Below are 17,620 nucleotides of genomic sequence, written 5' to 3'. Positions count from 1 at the left end.
GATACACATCTGTCCTCCCAGCACTTGGCATGAGGGCTGTAGACAGCGGCTGCTGAGTCAAGGTTTGCTGCAATGACTACGCTGTCATCTTCTCTTTCCCAAGTGCTTACCGCGGACCAGAAGTGGATCTAAGCTCTCTAAAGAGGATTTCTTCTTAAAAACCCACGAGGGCTCCTTACTGTAGGAGAAAGTGAGGGTAGACATTTAGTATGTCGGTGAAGACGGAAGACCGGGGCTAGAGAGCGAGTGTGGCGAAGAGCCCTCCCGGTGCGCCGCCACCTTTGTGTCCTTCCCTGGCAGCGGGATACGCAGCTATTTTTGAGCAAGTTAATAATTGTCAGATTTAACAAGTGGCAATGGAAAGGCACTTAAAAATAAAAGCCCTTTTATTTCTTCACAGGAACCTGGTGAATGTGCTTTATTCACAGTCTGCAGCTTCCTTTTTTTTTTTTTTAAAAATTTTTATTTATTTATTTGACAGAGACCACAAGTAGGCAGAGAGAGAGGAGGGGAAGCCGGCTCCCAGCTGAGCAGACAGCCCCATGTGGGGCTCGATCCCAGGACCCTGAGATCATGACCTGAGCCGAAGGCAGAGGCTTAACCCGCTGAGCCACCCAGGCGCCCCAGTCTGCAGCTTTCTGCTTAACAGCGTCTGAAGGACGTGAGAGGTGAGCGAGAGCGAAGTGACATGGAAGCGGCCGGGCAGGATTTACCAAATCATTCCTCCACTGAACCGACGAATGCGTACGTGTGTCAACCACTGTGCGAACACAGACGAGTGCCTCCCAGTGACAGAGGATAACAGAAGACCCCAATGTTATCATCTGACTTCGGGAAACCATTAGGAAGACAGGAACTTGGGCAGCCTCCTCTGGTCCAGCCTGGCCTTGCTGGAAACGAAACACCAGCCCAACCTCATATGTGGCCTGCAAGTTAACACCTACAGGGATGGCTGCTGTGTCCCTCAGACATTTCGTGTTCTGTTTTCCACCATAAAACTTGCACCACGCAATGCTGGATTCACTTCAGTATTATTTAACCGTCAATTCTGCAATAATTTTAGATTTCCAGAAGAGTTGGAACAATACAGTAAGGACTCCCTATGCCCTTAACCTCACTTCCCCTAATGCTAACATTTTCTGTAACCGTATTAGCAAAATGATCAAAACTAAGAAAGTAACACTGACTCAGTACTATTAACTAAGCTACGGGCCTTAGGAAGACAGCACCGGTTTCTCACAAACATGCCCCTCCGCTCTGGATTCCACGGCGCATTCAGTGGTCCTGCTTCCTTAGGTTTCCCCAATCTGCCTCCATTCTTCCGCCTTCCCTCACCCTGAACCATACAGGTCACAAGTTTTGTAGCCTGTTTCTCAGTCTGGTTTTGCCTGGTGTTTCCTCATGACTGGGTAAAGATTATGGATTTTGGGGAAGACCATCAAAAGATGAGGTGCTCTTCTCAGTGCACTGTATCAGGGGATGCATGGTATTATGTCTAATTACTGGGGTGGGGGCAGGTCCCCTGATCTCTTGATTAAGGTGATTTCTGCTGGGTGTCCCCATTGTCAAGTTACTCTTTTACCTTTTGTAATTAATACATTAGAAAAGATACATTGAGACTATACGGATCCTGTTTCTCGAACTTTCCACCCATCACTTTAGCGTTCACTGGTAGACCTTGACTGCAGCAATGATTACTGTAGTGTTCTAGGGGTGAGTTTTAATGTTCCCCACATCTTCTACACTTCTTAATTATAATTCTTTAAGGAAGAGTTAGTTGCCCTTCTTCCCCTTTCATTTATTCATTAAATCATTTATTTTTTATCATATTGTCATTGTATTTGTCACGAGCGTTTATTTTATTCTTAGTTATAATTCAGTACGATTATTTATTTGGTGCTCAAATAGTTCCAGCTTTGGCCATGAAGAGCTAACTCAGGTTGGTTTCTGTATCCTTTCAGCATGCCCTCATCCTTTTAAAATGTCATTTTAAGTATTTCCTTATCTCTGGCACCAGAAGAAGTTCCAGGCTCATTTTCTCTTTTCTCTACCGCAGCTCTGGAATCAGCCACCTTCCCAAGGATCCTTGGTTCCTTTTACAGAGAACCAAGACTAGGACCTAGATGTATTGATTGTAGCTGAATGTCACTGCTTCTAGGCCCTGTCAGTGGGAGAGTTAGGAAATATATGTACAAATGCTAAAATATATGTATACACCCCCCATATTTATTCTTGTACCTTTCTATATGTGTATGTATTTTTAAAAATCCCATGAATTCATACTGATACTTCTCACTCCAATCCAGGGTTCAGTCTAATGTTATTTTGATACTATTTTTATTCATACAAGATTGAGCAACTCTGACAAAATTCTGAATATAAAAAAGTTTCTTTCCTCTGCAGTAATTTGTCATTTGTGTGGGGAGTAACTGAACTTGCCCTTATAACACACCTTAAGTTTGTCAGATCAATCATGATTTTCAACATTCTTAAACATAGTAGGAAAAAAAATCTTTCTTAAAGATTCTCTTAATTTTAAGAAAGTTCAATATGAAATCATGAGAAGTTTTAGAAACAAATGACAATTTATCCTTCAACATGGTTTAGAAGTTATCATCAAATCCAAAAAACATTTGTGTCATGCCTACACTGGATCAGGCATTATATACTTGGTATTTTTAAAATATATATTATTTCATTTAATTGTGATAACAGCCCTGTGAGTTGTGACTGTCCATGTCTTATAGACAAGGAAACTGAAGCTCAAAGTGGTTAAATGACTTGCCCAAGTTATCGCTAGCTATGAGTGGCTTAGCCAGCATTCAAATACAGGTTTTTTAAACTGCAAGCCAGGTGTTTTTTTGTTTTTGTTTTTCACTATATCACAGCTGTTCCAAGAATATCACTAGCCAGAGAAGTTGAGTCCAACTCAGAGCAGGAGGTAAGGCTGTCATAAAGCCAGGAAAAATCTTTTATATTCGTAGAGAGCAGAGGTTTTCTAATTTAGCCCTCTGCCAGCGGAACTTGGCAAGAGACGGCTTTCTCTTCTCTGCGCTATTAGATGCTATGTCAACAGCATCCTTCATTAGGGATGGAAATAATTGTTTACAAAGTAAATGTCAGAAATATATACCTACATTCATTTTAGGAATCCACAGTCTTTACAGGAATGCACAGTGTGCTGAATAGACATCTTGTCTTTTCATGTGAGATGACGTGTGCCCACACCCCTAACACGAAGGCAAGTTCTCTAGGGGTTTTACTCTTAACAATGGTTTTGAGATTTCCCAGGATTTCCATATTCTCTCACCTGCTTTCTTTGTGGCTTAAGAGGTCTACAGAAGAGAGGGTCTGCACAACCACAGAATTGATTCAGTCACTGTTGATGGAATCTCATGAAAATGAACTTAGCCTCAAAAGCTGAGTCCTCTAATTACGTCTTATCTAACTAACCAGTAACAGACTACGGATATATTTGAAAACGGTACTAGAAGGGCTATTACTGTCTGCTTATTTTGAAAGTGACTGACCTGTAGCTTACTGACAACAAATGCCAATTGTTATTACTGTCATCACTAAATTACCTAAGTTATCTGTGCCCAAATATCATTAGCAAAGGTCCATTGTTTTAGGAATAACGGGACCTTAAACCGAGTAAATGAACTGATCCTCGTGATTCTGCTGGGAACCAAGCACAAAAGAATTCTGTTGTCCTTGCTGGAAGGAAACAGATCAAAGGCGAGCAGTCACACAAACAACCTGGACAATGTGCTAAAACGCAGATTTTGATTCAGCAGGTCTAGGGTTGGGCTTGATACTCTGCATTTCTAACAAGCTTCAAGTGATGCTCATGCTGCTGGTCCCCAGACCACTCTTCAAGTAGCCAGGAAACAGAATAAAACAAAGGTTGTGAAAAACATATAGAAGATGTTAAACAGTCTGTCACTGTTACTGTCGCAAAATGAGTATAATTACTACATACTTACAGGATTTTTATTTAAATGACGTAAAGACGAAACAGAAGAAGTCATTAGATAAACTTTTTCTGAAAAGGGAAAAAACGAAACCCCGAAAACCAGTCTTTAAGCTAAGAAAAAGTACACGACTTCTAGGAATCAACACCACCAAGGCAATTTTAAATCTCCAGCAGTGTTTTATAATGTCTAATTTATAATTTAAAAAATTCTCTTACAGAGCAGCAGATGGCTTTAGGGTTAATTTTATCCTCGTTTCTAAAATTACCAGTAGAATTCAGATACCCAGTCTCGCTGGAGAGATACACCTCTTCTGTAATTATTATCACAGGATCAGAGAAGACAATTAGGAGGAAATGAAAGCTGACAAATGAAAGGCAGGCCAGTGGTGGAGATGAAGCGGACACATTATGTCAACGGCACAGGGCTTGGCCAGCACTGACGTCACTGTGTGCTTTGTTGCCCACCAGCAAGGAAAGGCTAGGTGCGCAGCTCCCCTGCGAACGTTAGTCAGTCCCTCTCCACCCCACAGCAGGGCAACGAGAGTGGTCACCACGGCTGAGACGACATGTGATCCTGCTGAACAGTGTGGGGGCATCGATGTGTGCCGTAAGGGAGTTCAGCGAGCTGAGGAGCCAATCAATGGTCTTCCTTAGCCCCAAGTGGGGAGGACAGCAGGGAGGGAGAAGACGAGGGGAAAACCAAAACTCAACAAAACTCAACAAAACTCTCTGGGCACTCTTCCATGGTCCGGGCTTAATGTGTTGCTGGTGCTCAGGGCCTTGAAGGATAAAGAGGCGGCCTCCCTGGGCTTGCTGACGCAGAGCTCTTTCTACAGAATACCAGTGGCAGGAGGATAGCAAACAGGAGACTTCTAACAAATAGTTTACTACCTCTCTCAGCCTCCCCTAGCCTCTTTTTGATTCCAGGGCACAAAACTGGAATTATATATGCAGAAACGCTGTCTCAAGGCTTCTGTGAATACGAAGGTTGTTAAAAATGATAATGAGGGATGATGGGTTACTTGGAAGTCATGGGTCAGTTCAGAAAAGAAGTGAGATCTACCAGGCTACTACACATCAGTGATTATGTGTAAAGTCCCTCTTTGAAAAAAAATTAATTCATATCAAGTAGAGACAATTTAGAATATAAATAATAAACTTACTCTTTGGGAGATTTGTATTAATAAGGCGTTAAGGCCTTGGTAAATTAAAAAAAAAAAGACATGGTGAGGGGGGTTACATGACGATCAGAATTTTTAGGACTTGTTTTCACATGGAGTCAATTACATACAAAGAATAGCTACCCTTTTACTGAGTGTTTACATGGTGCCAGGACTTTAACAATTTATTTAACGAACACTTAAATAGCATCAACTATGTACCAGGCACTGTTCTAAGTATTTTGCAAATATTAACTAGTAAGCACTGTGAGATATGAACTTCTATCATTCCCTCTTCAGAGATAAGGAAACGGAGGGACAGAGATGTTAGGTAACATGTCCAAGGTCACCTATCCAGTAAGTGGCAGAACCACGATTCAAAGCCAGGTAGTCTGGTTCTAGAGACTATACTCTTACCTGCTGGCCTCCTGTCTCTAACATTATCACAAGTCCCTGTGATACTCCTGAGAAACAGATTAATCTGTTTCATACATATGGAAACATAGGCTAAGTGAGCATAAATAGTTAGCCCAAGGTCACACAGATGCTACGTGGCACAGCCAGAGTTCCCACCAACATGGTCTGCTATCACGCTCCACGGTCTTTACGTAGAAGCCTTGTTTGAATGGTGATATTTTCTGAAAACTTCCTCCAAGTAGTTCATACATTTTTATCTTTAAGTATTTATTATAAACATTTCAGATTAGGAAAGGTGAAGAACAAAACTAAATGTCCTTCACCTATTTATTCTCAAGCTGATGCCTGAATGGTCATAGCCAAAATAGCTAGGGGAAAATTTTACCATAACCACTGCATTCTGCCTGGTATTTTGTAAAGGCCAGAGGTCTCATAATGAGGCAATGAACACACGGGTATGGACGGATCCACGGCTCATTAGTATCTGAAGTCTTCATCCACTGGAGGAGCATAAATTAGAAAATGATTTCAAAGCCATGTTTCTGTACTTACTAAAATAAACCACATTTGCTACTTCTACCCCATTTTCTGTCTTATGAACCAAGAAAAATACTGTAATTTACAGCTAGTTTTGGTTTACACTTTCTCTTCAATTTCAACGTACAAAATGGCTAACGTAGTTCAGTTATTTGGCCCATTTAGCAATTAATGAGAAATTCATAAGGAGAATAAGCAAAGTATAATTTGAGGCAATAATTGTGCATTTTATTATGAGTTCTTGCAGTTTTTCCATGGAGTCCCATCTTTCTTACATGTGTTAGAATTCTTTAAAATTCAAGAAGAATCCTCACAAATCACAAGATGATGTTTTTAAAGGAAAGCAAGACTATAAAAAAAAGTTATAAAAATCTATGGATTAAAAATAAATATCCTGGAGAAATTCTTTAAAAACATGGAAACACATATAAACTTCTGATGGCATGTGAGATTCTCCATGATGTAGCTCTGCCTACCTGTCCAGGCTCTTTCCCTGTCATTTGTCACAGGTGCTTATGTCCCACTAGCTCTGGTACACAGCTTTCCTGCACAATCTGAGTTCTCGGGCCTGCCTTTGCATATCCTCATCTACCTGCTTGGAGCCCCCATCTGTACCTCACAGCCCCTTTGCTTTTCTCTCCCCTGTCCCACCACAAATGCTTTCTTCTTAATCAAGTCTTAGCAAATCACTTCCCTTGTTCTTTCAGGAAGAATTAGTCTTTCTCCTAGCCTCATCGCCTTTATAATTATCTTCTTGTGTTATATTTAGTTAAAGCTCTGGTTTTGGGTTAACTCCTCGAGGTGACAGCAGAGTTGAACTTTTTTGCATTGTTATCATTTTTGTCTTGAAATACTTCAATCCCCAGGACTTTGCCTAGGAGCAAATAAACTTTTACTAAAATTTGAGGTAAACAGTGGTGAGGATGACAGAAAAATGTGGACAAGAGGATATCTGAGGGCTAAGATGTACTCTATGTGTGTGTGTGTCTGTGTGTGCACATGCGCGTCTCCACTTGTAAGGTATGGAATCAATGACACTAAATGCATCAATACTGAATTATAAAACCCAAAAATCAGTTAGTGAGTAACCCTGGAGGAAAAACTTACCAATAATGCTTGGAAACTTAGAATCTGTGCTTCCTGAAGTCAAAGAGACCTCACTGTGAATACCACTCAACGACATTAGAAATACTGAGTTTACCTACCTATATTATATGCCAAAATTACAGGAGACACATTATAGCCAGGCAAAAATTGGTTATAACCTTAAAGGAATATTCTGTATATTTTGTTTGCAAGCTTCTTTGGTGTTCTACTTTGACATTTTCTTTTGAGATGTTAGTGACAGAACACTGTCATTTCCACAGCATATGACTCACACTGCTAACCTTTCTCTGCCTAAAAAGACTCCCAGAATGCCTTGGAAACATACTTTTGTGAGTTTTTTGTTTTAGTGATAAAGGAATATGAAGGTGGAGCTCTTAACTCTTTCTTTCTACAGAGTTAAGGACTTCAAAAAACATGAGCCTTCTCTGAAGAGGGACAATTTGAGGGCAGCAGATGCTTTCAAGAAGTAAACGAGAAGTCCCAGGACGGTGCACTTCTGAAGACTGGCAAACAGGAGTGAGAAGAACGAGACCAATGGAAAGGCCAAAAGAAGAGGAGAAAAAAAACAACACACAAATGGGAGGAGTGAACACACATAAGAAACTATGGAAACACCAATACCGTGCACTTTCAAAACAGAAAAGACAAATCAATACAAATCTTTATATATATAAAATGGGAATGAAACAGATTAACTTAAAAAAACTCTTTTATTCAGGCAATCCCATTAGAAAAAAAAAAAAAAAAAAAAAAAAGCCATAGCCTGCAGAATGGAAAATCCATTACCTCCCTGAACCATACGTAACACTGGCATTTAAAATTAATTATTAAAATTAAAGTAAAAGTAAAAGTTAAAGTAAGTAAAAAATTAATTATTTGCTTTCCCTCAAATGCCCAAGGCAAAAACTAATGGGAAATGGCATAGAAATAAACCAGTTACTGGGGTGCCTGGGTGGCTCAGTGGGTTAAAGCCTCTGCCTTTGGCTCAGGTCATGATCCTGGGGTGCTGGGATCGAGCCCCGCATCGGGCTCTCTGCTCAGTGGGGAGCCTGCTTCTCTCCATCCCCTCTGCCTGCCTCTCCGCCTACCTGTGATCTCTGTCTGTTAAATAAATAAATAAAAATCTTTAAAAAACCCCAAAAATCCAAAAAACAGTTACATGCACAAATCAGAGGCTTTTGGCCTCTATTTTATACCCCAATGCAACAAACCAAGGCTGTTGTTTTGTCTCTGAGCTTAGAAGTCCAATGAGTATCCAACCTAGCTAGTCAGCAAGTAATTTCTCGGTCAGCTCCTCTCAACTGGGTGTCCCTCTCTTCCTCTTGAATAATCCTAGAACAAAACACCAGCACTTGCAAACTTTGGTAGGCTTTTGTTTCGAGCCCCTTATCTTCTTCCATACCCTAACAAAAGTAAGTCTCCCTCCCACACCTACAACCTCTGTTGCTGCTTCTCTAGCCCAGACCCACATCTTCTTAACTGGACTCTGCCTTAGATCCCTTATTAATGTTCTTGCCTTAGTCTCACCACCTCCTACCCATCTTGACTCTGCCGCCGCCAGAAAGAAATCGCCTTCCGTCACGCAAATCTAATCGTATAGCCCAGGTTCACCTTCACGCCTATCACCCTACATTTTTCAGTAGGCTGCACTCCCGATTACCAACAGAATAGACTCTGAAATCTTTTTCATGGCGTTCAAGACCCTTCATCTTCTGCTCTTTGCCTACCTGTGCCTCTTGTATAGATTCCTTGTGCCTATAGATCTGACATTCCAGCAATGTTGAGCCGTAGCTCCCCACCACAGCAGTCTGAAGCTCCTTCCCTTCCATCGGTGGTATTTCCAGTTTGCCTGTGTGTAATATCCCACTTCCGTTTCTCTTCCTGGCAAGCTTCTAAGTCATCCAACCCCCAAGCCCAAGTTCAAATAGTCCCTTCCCTGTGAGGCCTCCCTGACTTTGCAGGGGGACTGCTGTTCCTTCACCTAGATTCCTGCTGCAGTTCGTATATACATTTTGGGGCAACATATTGTATTTTAATTATTCTTATCTCCCCACTAGTCTTTTAGAATCAGAGGATTTTTATCCCCTGTATACCTCGCATAGCACAGTACCTGACATGTAAATATTGATTGAATGTTTGACCATATGAATAAATAAACTTGGACTATAAAATATAAAACCTCTTACAATTGTGAAAACGGCAGGAGAAAAATGAGCAAAATAATCTCTACCCTTAACCTCCCACGTGTAACTCAAAACCTTATTATACCAGAGCAAGGCATTCATCTTCACCACACTTTTATCCGGCTGTGCCCTCTCAGCCGTGATCACCCACGACCAGGACAGCAGAGAGAGCACTAGCGACCTGGGCTGCTCCTCTGGGCTGGCTCCCAGTCCCCTACCTCATGCACACAGGCAGACAAATGGACCTCTTCCAGCAGAGCACAAGACCCTGGCCACAAATCAGACCCCAGTCCTGGCGCCATGTACATTAACAATGAACCCGTTTCTCTTACTTGTCATTACATGTAGAACTGTGAGTAAAACACACTTTAAGAAGGCCCAATGCGCTGGTAGAAATGTTCCTGCCTCGTTAGAGCCAGCTGCGTGCCCCCCTACCTGCTAGCTTGATGTTCATGTTGCTATCCAGCAGGAGATTTTCAGCCTTGAGATCACGGTGCACGATCTTCCGGCCATGACAATAGTCAACAGCAGACAGGATTTGCCAGAATTTGCGCCTGGCCTCAGACTCGTTTAACCGGCCATGATTAGCAAGGTAGTCTGTCAGAAAAAAAAAAAAAAAAAAAAGAAAGAGAGAGAGAGAAAATTTAGGATTATTCATCAAAACCAACCAACCAACCAACAAAAAATCCCCACTATTAGTAGGTAGAACTTTTTCTCCTCAAAAATCTATTAATTGATTTTATTATAATTCCAGTGTAGTTCATACCCAGTGCTATATTAGTTTCAGGTGTACAACACAGTGATTCAACAATTCCATATATTACACAGTGCTCATCAAGGTAAGTATACTCTTAAATCCCCTTCACCTATTCAAAAGCTTTTTAAATGAACAGGAGTGAGTATTCAAGTAACATGCTGTTCTTCAAGTTCCCTGCCTTGAGAAAAGTAATTCCAATCACATTTCACTGGAGTCCAAATAAATGGAGAGAGCGCAAGACCAGGCAAAAGCAAGTAGCATGGCAGTCACAGTATAATTCACAATGCTTTTTTATGCCTAAGCACGTCCTCTGTTCTGTTTACAAGTTTATTGACTATTTTTCCTAGCCACATTTAAATGTAAAATTTACGTTAAAAAAAAAAAAAAAAAGAACCCCATGAATCCATTTCCTGCCATCCCATCAGACAAAGGCTATCTTTCTTGTAAGCGATCCTTTCCCACAGTTATCAGCAGCCACCTGGAACTGTAACAGTGGTCCCTGGAAGCAGCTTAAATAATTCACACCCTGCTTTGTTTGGTAGAGCACTTCTGATCTACCCAAGACTTGTTCTCTAAATCAAACATGATAGCCAGGTTCTCTAAGCAAATACACCTCACAAGATATACTAGCTATCTTTGTGCAATGTTATAATCCCTATCAAAGCAGTTTACCTGAAAATTAATTCTGAGTATGTTTACATGAACTCAATAAAACGAAATAGTGTAGCTCATGCAAGTTTCACCCGAACATCTGAAAGGCCTCTGAAATGATCTTTTGAGGGGAAAGGGTCAGCAGAAATCTTGACGGATTTTTCTAAAATTTAAAATTGTTTTCCCAACTTAGGAACTGCATGGGTAAATCAATATTCATTCATCTCCTTATGTTTTCTGCTCTAGGCTATGTGGTTTACTGATACTGAGATTCCATGGCTTTGGCTCAGGTCATCCTCACTATTTATTATAAAATTAATGTGTGTACAGCATTTTACACTTTATTTTTTTAAAAGATTTTGTTTATTTATTTGAGAGAGAGAGAGAGAGCATAAGAGGAAAGAGCATAAGAGGAAAGAGGTCAGCGGGAGAAGGGAGCCCGATGCGGGACTCGATCCTGCGACTCCAGGATCATGACCTGAACTGAAGGCAGTCGCTTAATCAACTGAGTCACCCAGGCGCCCCACAGCATTTTACACTTCATAAAGCATGTTTGTATCACTGTATCCTCCTTAATCATCCTAAAACCCCTCTACCATAACTATAATTTTAATTTGCATTTTATAAATGAGGGAGCTGAAGATCAGAGGGATAACAGAATCGGGCTGAATTCAGACAACTGGTAAGTGAATGGCTAATCTGGAATGTTGGTTATTTTTATTTTTAATTAATTAATTATTTAATTATTTAAAAAAGATTCTATTTATTTACATGGCAGACAGAGATCATAAGCAGGCAGAGAGGCAGGCAGAGAGAGAGGAGGATCCCCGCTGAGCAGAGGACCTGATGCAGGACTGGATCCCAGGACCCTGGGACCATGACCTGGGCTGAAGGCAGAGGCTTTAGTCCACTGAGCCACCCAAGCGCCCCAAATGTTTGCTTTTTAAAAACTGTATCACGCTTCTTTACTAGACTCCCGCTGAAATTCCAACTATCCTTTCAATGAAATCCTAAATATCCTTTCAATTCTACCTTGCCCATAAACAGTTCCTGGTCACTTGAAGTAGAACTAATCTCCAGCCTGAACTCCTTATCGTGATAGCACATTGGCTCCCACTGTAGTTCCCTACACGTATCTCAATGATATCTCAAAGTGCATACGTGTTTGGGTTTGTGTATACACACACACACACACACACACACACACAGCTCTGACTCTAACACACTGCGTGTTAGAAAATAAGATACCTCCACTTAAGCTTTCTGAAGGTCGGGGACATTATCATTTTCTCAGGTCCTCCCCACACTTTTTTAGGACTATATACAGAACAGCAGAGGCACAGTTTTTATTATCTACTTAGCTGACTGATCATGGACGGTATCATCGACCATTATAAAATGTAGACTATTACTACTATACATGTTAGAGGCTTTAAATATAAGCAGACAGACCTGAATGTGTCTAGGACCATAAAAACCTAGAAGTGAGCACAGACAGTAATTTCTCTGACATCGGCTATAGGGGAAAAAAAAATGCCAGACAGACCTATAAATACAGAGAATAGACTGACGGTTGCCAGAGGGGATGAGGTGTGCGGCTGGGCAGAATGGGTGAAGGGGAGAGGGAGATACAAGACAAAATGAGTGAGTCACAGGAATCAAGGTTAGAGCACGAGGAATATAGTCAGTGACACTATGGTGATGTAATGGGACAGACAGTAGCTACAATCGTGGAGAACATAGCATAATGTATAAACTCCTCAAATCACTAAGTTGAACACCTGAAACTAACATAACATTGTGCGTCAACTATACTGAAAAAAAAATGTAAGCAGACATTCTGTATGTTTCTTCATCTGCTATTATCCCAAATGTAGATGATCAGCTCCCCACATCTTCCTTTTGCCTTTCCAGAGCATACATAATAGACATTGAGAATCTACAGGGAAAAAAATTTATTTAAGAATATATAGAATTTTCAGTGAAAATTCCAAGTAGTCATCAGAGTGACTACGTCTAAGTTAACTACCACCTAAACGATGTGTTCGTAAGAGTAAACCTGTTTGTAAGAGTAAACCAGAGCCTCATTTCTGTACTGGATGAACGGGGAAATCTTAACAAAGGGTTGGCCCTGTGGGCAAATACTGAGGGAAATGCAACATGTTTTCTGTACAGGATTATCTTTCGGCTAATTTGCATTTATCTTTGCAGAAACTCCACACCAAGTGCCACTTAAACGGTAGCTCTAAGGACACAATTTTCTCATAGACAAATAAATAACTTTTCCAGAGAGACAAAATTTCTTTCTGCTGAAAATGCTGAGTCAGGGACACCTGGGTGGCTCAGTCAGTTAAGCATTTGCCTTCAGCTCAGGTCACACATGATCCCAGAACCCTGGGATCAAGTCCAGCATTGGGCTCTTTGCTCAGTGGGAAGCCTGCTTCCCCCTCTGCCTGCTGCTTGCCCTGCTTGTGCTCTTTCTCTCTCTGCAAATAAATAAAACCTTTCTTTAAAAAAAAAAAAAAAAAAAAAGGTAAAAAATGCTGAGTCAATGTGAACTAATGCGAAAAATTTTTGTGATTCTAGCAACACAAAGAAACCTAAGGGATCCAATGCGAACAAATGTAAGTATATGGGGGAACAACAACGAACTGTCGCCGACAAAATGCATCCTAGGAGGCACAAGAGAATCTAGAGTACAGACTGGTTTTTGGAAGTGATCAGTCCAAATTCTAGCCAAGGAGGAAGGAAAGTTCTGAAGTCTGGCAGGAAAGGCACTGTCTGGGGCGGGAAGAGGGGGCGGTGGGAAAGGAATGCTATGCCTGGACCTAAAATTCCCACGTAAAGCCAGAATTGCTTAACAGTAAACATGTCACACACTGTGAGAAGCATGACAACATTCATGTTTGAAAGATTAAGAGAATGCCTGTTTAAAAAGGTTGGTATGTTCACTCCCAAGCGAACCTTCCTCATTCTGTATGATTTCTGCAGTGTGGGCAGCCCTGAAAACTGTACCATCTGCTGCGAAATCAGCAACAGAAGTAACTGCGGTAAAAACCTGTGCTGAAAGAACACTGGATTAGGTACACTTCCTCCTGCTCTGGGAGAGGCGCTGTTCTCAGTCCAAGGTCCTAAAGTAACATGCAAAATGCACACCCATGTTTTGCCTGACAAACTTAATTATGGTTACAGAACAAGTGAGTATAACAGCAATTCTCCATACTAATTGCCTGTATGCATATTTTTGATGGGCATAATTAAAAAATTGCTTTTTCCTATGTTTACATTTGTTCTGATATGTGAAATGTAATTTTGTTGACTTTAATAACAAAACTTTTAAGGTTTTATTTTGTATATCCTTTCCTCCCATTTTGCTTTTATGGTAATTGATTCTTTTGTATTTTATCAAAATCATGATCTATATTGGACAATTAAAAAAGTTGATCTTTCGGGCGCCTGGGTGGCTCAGTGGGTTAGGCCGCTGCCTTTGGCTCAGGTCATGATCTCAGGGTCCTGGGATCAAGCCCCACATCGGGCTCTCTGCTCAGCAAGGAGCCTGCTTCCTCCTCTCTCTCTCTGCCTACTTGTGATCTCTCTCTGTCAAATAAATAAATAAAATCTTAAAAAAAAAAAAGTTGGTCTTTCAATATTAATAACTTGAGAAATACTGGTATAGATAAGTAAATAGGCAATTACAATATTCCACGACAAAGGCTAGCACAGGAATAAACAACCTAATAAAAATTTCTGTAAGTATCTTTTAAAATTTTCTATTTTTATTATGAAAATTTCAAACATACATGAGAGTAGAAAAGACCGTATAATGAATCCCCCAGATTTAAGAGTTGTCAACATATTGCCATACTTGCTTCATCTACTTTTTTTTTTTTCTGTAGTAACCTAAAGCAAATGTTGGCATCATTTTGTTTCACCTTAAATACTTTTCTATGTATCTTTAAAAAAAAAATTTTTTTTCTTACATAACGATAATACCATCACCACACCTAACAAAATTAACAATTCCTTAATATTACCTAATTCACGGTCTGAATTCAAGTCTCCTTAGTTGGCTTACTGGAATCAGGACCCAAACAAGATGCACTCCCCCCTCCCCCAAAGAGAGAGAGCTGGGGAGTGGCAGAGGGAAAGGGAGAGAAAATCTTAGGCGGGCTCTGTGACCAGCAAGGAGACTGACATGGGGCTCAATCTCACCACCTTGAGACGAGGACCTGAGCTGAAACCAAGAAGTTTTGAACATTTAACAGACTGAGCCACCCAGGCGGCCCAAGATGTACTTTCTGTATTTCCTTATTTTGTCTTTGGAATCCTTTTTTTCCTGGAACAGTTTCCCTCCCTCCCCTTTTCCTGTGCTATTGACTTGCTGAAGAAACCAGTCAGTCATCTTACAATCTGGGTTTGTCTTTTACTTCCTCATGATATCGCTTAACTTATTCTCTTATCGCCTGTATTTCCAATAATTTGGAATTCACGTATAAAGAACAGAACGAGGGGCGCCTCGGTGGCTCAGTGGGTTAAAGCCTCTGCCTTCGGCTCAGGTCGTGATCCCAGGGTCCTGGGATCGAGCCCCACATCGGGCTCTCTGCTCCGCGGGGAGCCTGCTTCCTCCTCTCTCTCTGCCTACCTGTGATCTCTGTCTGTCAAATAAATAAATAAAATCTTAAAAAAAAAAATAAAGAACAGAACGATTCAAGTTTAATTTTTTTGGAGGGTGGCAAGAATATGTCGTAGGTGCATCTACTTGGAGGAATACAACGTCCGGTTCTCCGGCTTCTCTAGGAGCGCTAAGGTTGGTCATGGAGTTGTGGGGTAATAGCAGTCCTGCAATGAAACATTCTCATCTGCCTTTTTCCTAATACGGTTCTTAAGCTCTAGTGTACACCAGAACCCTTAGAGGCCGTGTTAAAACAGATTGCTGGGACCTAATCTTTAGAGTCTCTGACACAGCAGGTGTTGGAAAGGGCCCAAGAATTTATGTATTTTTTATAAGTATCCAGGTGATGCTTCAGATACTGGAACAGGGGCTGTACTTGGAGAACCACTGCATTAATTTTAGTATTTAGTAGAGGTTACTAGAGGTTTAGTATTTACTAGAGGTTGAACCTGAACCAGTTACTTCATCAGGGGTTGCAAAACTGTGACTTTCTAATTATTTTTTTCCTCCCACAACTATTAGATGAAATTCTTCTAATTTCAGCTATTTAGTTATCCTGAACTGTAACTATAATAGGTCAGGAAGGATGAGTGTTTAATTCTTCTTAAGTCAAACCGATTTTCAGAGTAAGGGGCTGGCATATTAGTTACCTCCAATGAGAACTATTAAGATTTTATGTTTGTTTACTTTTTAGTTTTTTTTTACTATTTTATGATTCTCTTAAGTATCATGACAGGTACATGGATTCTTACATATTCAATTAATCCAATTTATTTTAATTAATTTCAGTCAGTGTTCTTTTTGATGCTCAAATTTTCCCCACCTTTGTCCAGTGAGAATCCCTTTATAAGTTTTTGTTTTTAAATACAGAAATATTCAATGACTTTGTTGCTTTCTGGCATAATAAAAATGTCTTATGCATAACATGAATACTTCTTGCCCCAAACTTGTAATCAGTCACTTCTCTAAGAAGCCTTGGTTCTCTTTATTGGGCAATGGTATCTGGGTGCTCAGTGTGCTTTGTATGGTAGGGTTGGTATTACTTCTACGACTTTTCAGAGATAGAGCTAGGAAATAAGTCTTTTTAAATAGAAAAAAAAAGTAATGACTTCACTCCATTTCAAATTTCCCATTTCAGGAATTACTTTTCTTTGATTTACACATGTATTTCTTTTTTTCTAACATAAAAAATCCTGTTTTTGTTTTTTTTTTTTTTTTGGAAGATTTTATTTATTTATTTGACAGAGAGAGTCACAGGGAGAGAGGGAACACAAGCATGGGGAGTGGGAGAAGGAGAAGCAGGCTTCCTGCTGAGCAGAGCCCGATGCGGGGCTTGATCCCAGTACCCTGAGATCATGACCTGAGCCGAAGGCAGACGCACTGAGCCACCCAGCCACCCCAGGATCCTGGTTCTTAATATTAAATTACTTGTTTTATCCTACAATATATATGAAATAATGTAAAAATAGCTATAGTAATAATACTATTAATAATAAAATTACTGGATGAAGTTTAAAGTTAAAATTTCTTTTTAATCTTTTTAATACCATCCTAAGAACACACAGTGCAAAGAAACAAAAAAGAATGTAAAGTCCAAATTCTATTGTTCTGAAGTTATTTGAAAAGCTATCTGTGGTATATTCCTCCTGTGTAAGTTTATTTTTTGAGTATGTAAAAAACTTACCTGATGTTTAAAATGATGCCAAAATTATAACTATGCAATAAGATACAGTCCAAGAAGTCTTACTTTTTATCCCTGTTCCCTTCCTCTGCCTATAGGTAACTTGTATTAATTTTTATTTATCCTTTATTTCATTTGATATGTATAATTATGTATATATAATTGTATTTTCCCCACTTTTTTTTTTTTTAAAGATTCTATTTATTTATTTGACCGACAGAGATCACAAGTAGGCAGAGGCAGGCAGAGGGAGAAGGAGGCTCCCCGCTGAGCAGAGAGCCTGATGCGGGGCTCAATCCCAGGACTGAGGGCATGACCTGAGCCACCCAGGCGCCCCTTCCCCACTTCTTATGCAAAAACATTTATCCTTTTTCTTTTTCATTTTATATCAATACATAGAAACCTTCCATATTCCTCTTACATCACTGCAGATACTTCTAGTATTTAATACCTCTTACATCACTGCAAATATTTCTAGT

General features: G+C 40.2%; 1 protein-coding gene across 5 annotated transcripts in view; it reads right to left on the bottom strand.

The window, feature by feature from the left end:
• Window positions 1-17,620, bottom strand: part of SIK2 (salt inducible kinase 2) — a 129,984-nt gene that overhangs the window by 31,983 nt on the left and 80,381 nt on the right. For all 5 annotated transcript variants that reach the window (XM_059180285.1, XM_059180294.1, XM_059180323.1 and 2 more), the window contains exon 4: window positions 9,816-9,977. In XM_059180285.1, the coding sequence (XP_059036268.1) occupies window positions 9,816-9,977 (162 nt within the window). The remainder of the gene's footprint in view (window positions 1-9,815; window positions 9,978-17,620) is intronic.

The sequence above is a fragment of the Mustela lutreola genome, chromosome 1 (genome assembly GCF_030435805.1).
Source record: "Mustela lutreola isolate mMusLut2 chromosome 1, mMusLut2.pri, whole genome shotgun sequence".
NCBI classification, from domain to species: Eukaryota; Metazoa; Chordata; class Mammalia; order Carnivora; family Mustelidae; genus Mustela; species Mustela lutreola.
The sequence above is the reverse complement of the archived record's forward strand: the minus strand, read 5'-3'. Positions and strand labels throughout refer to the sequence as shown.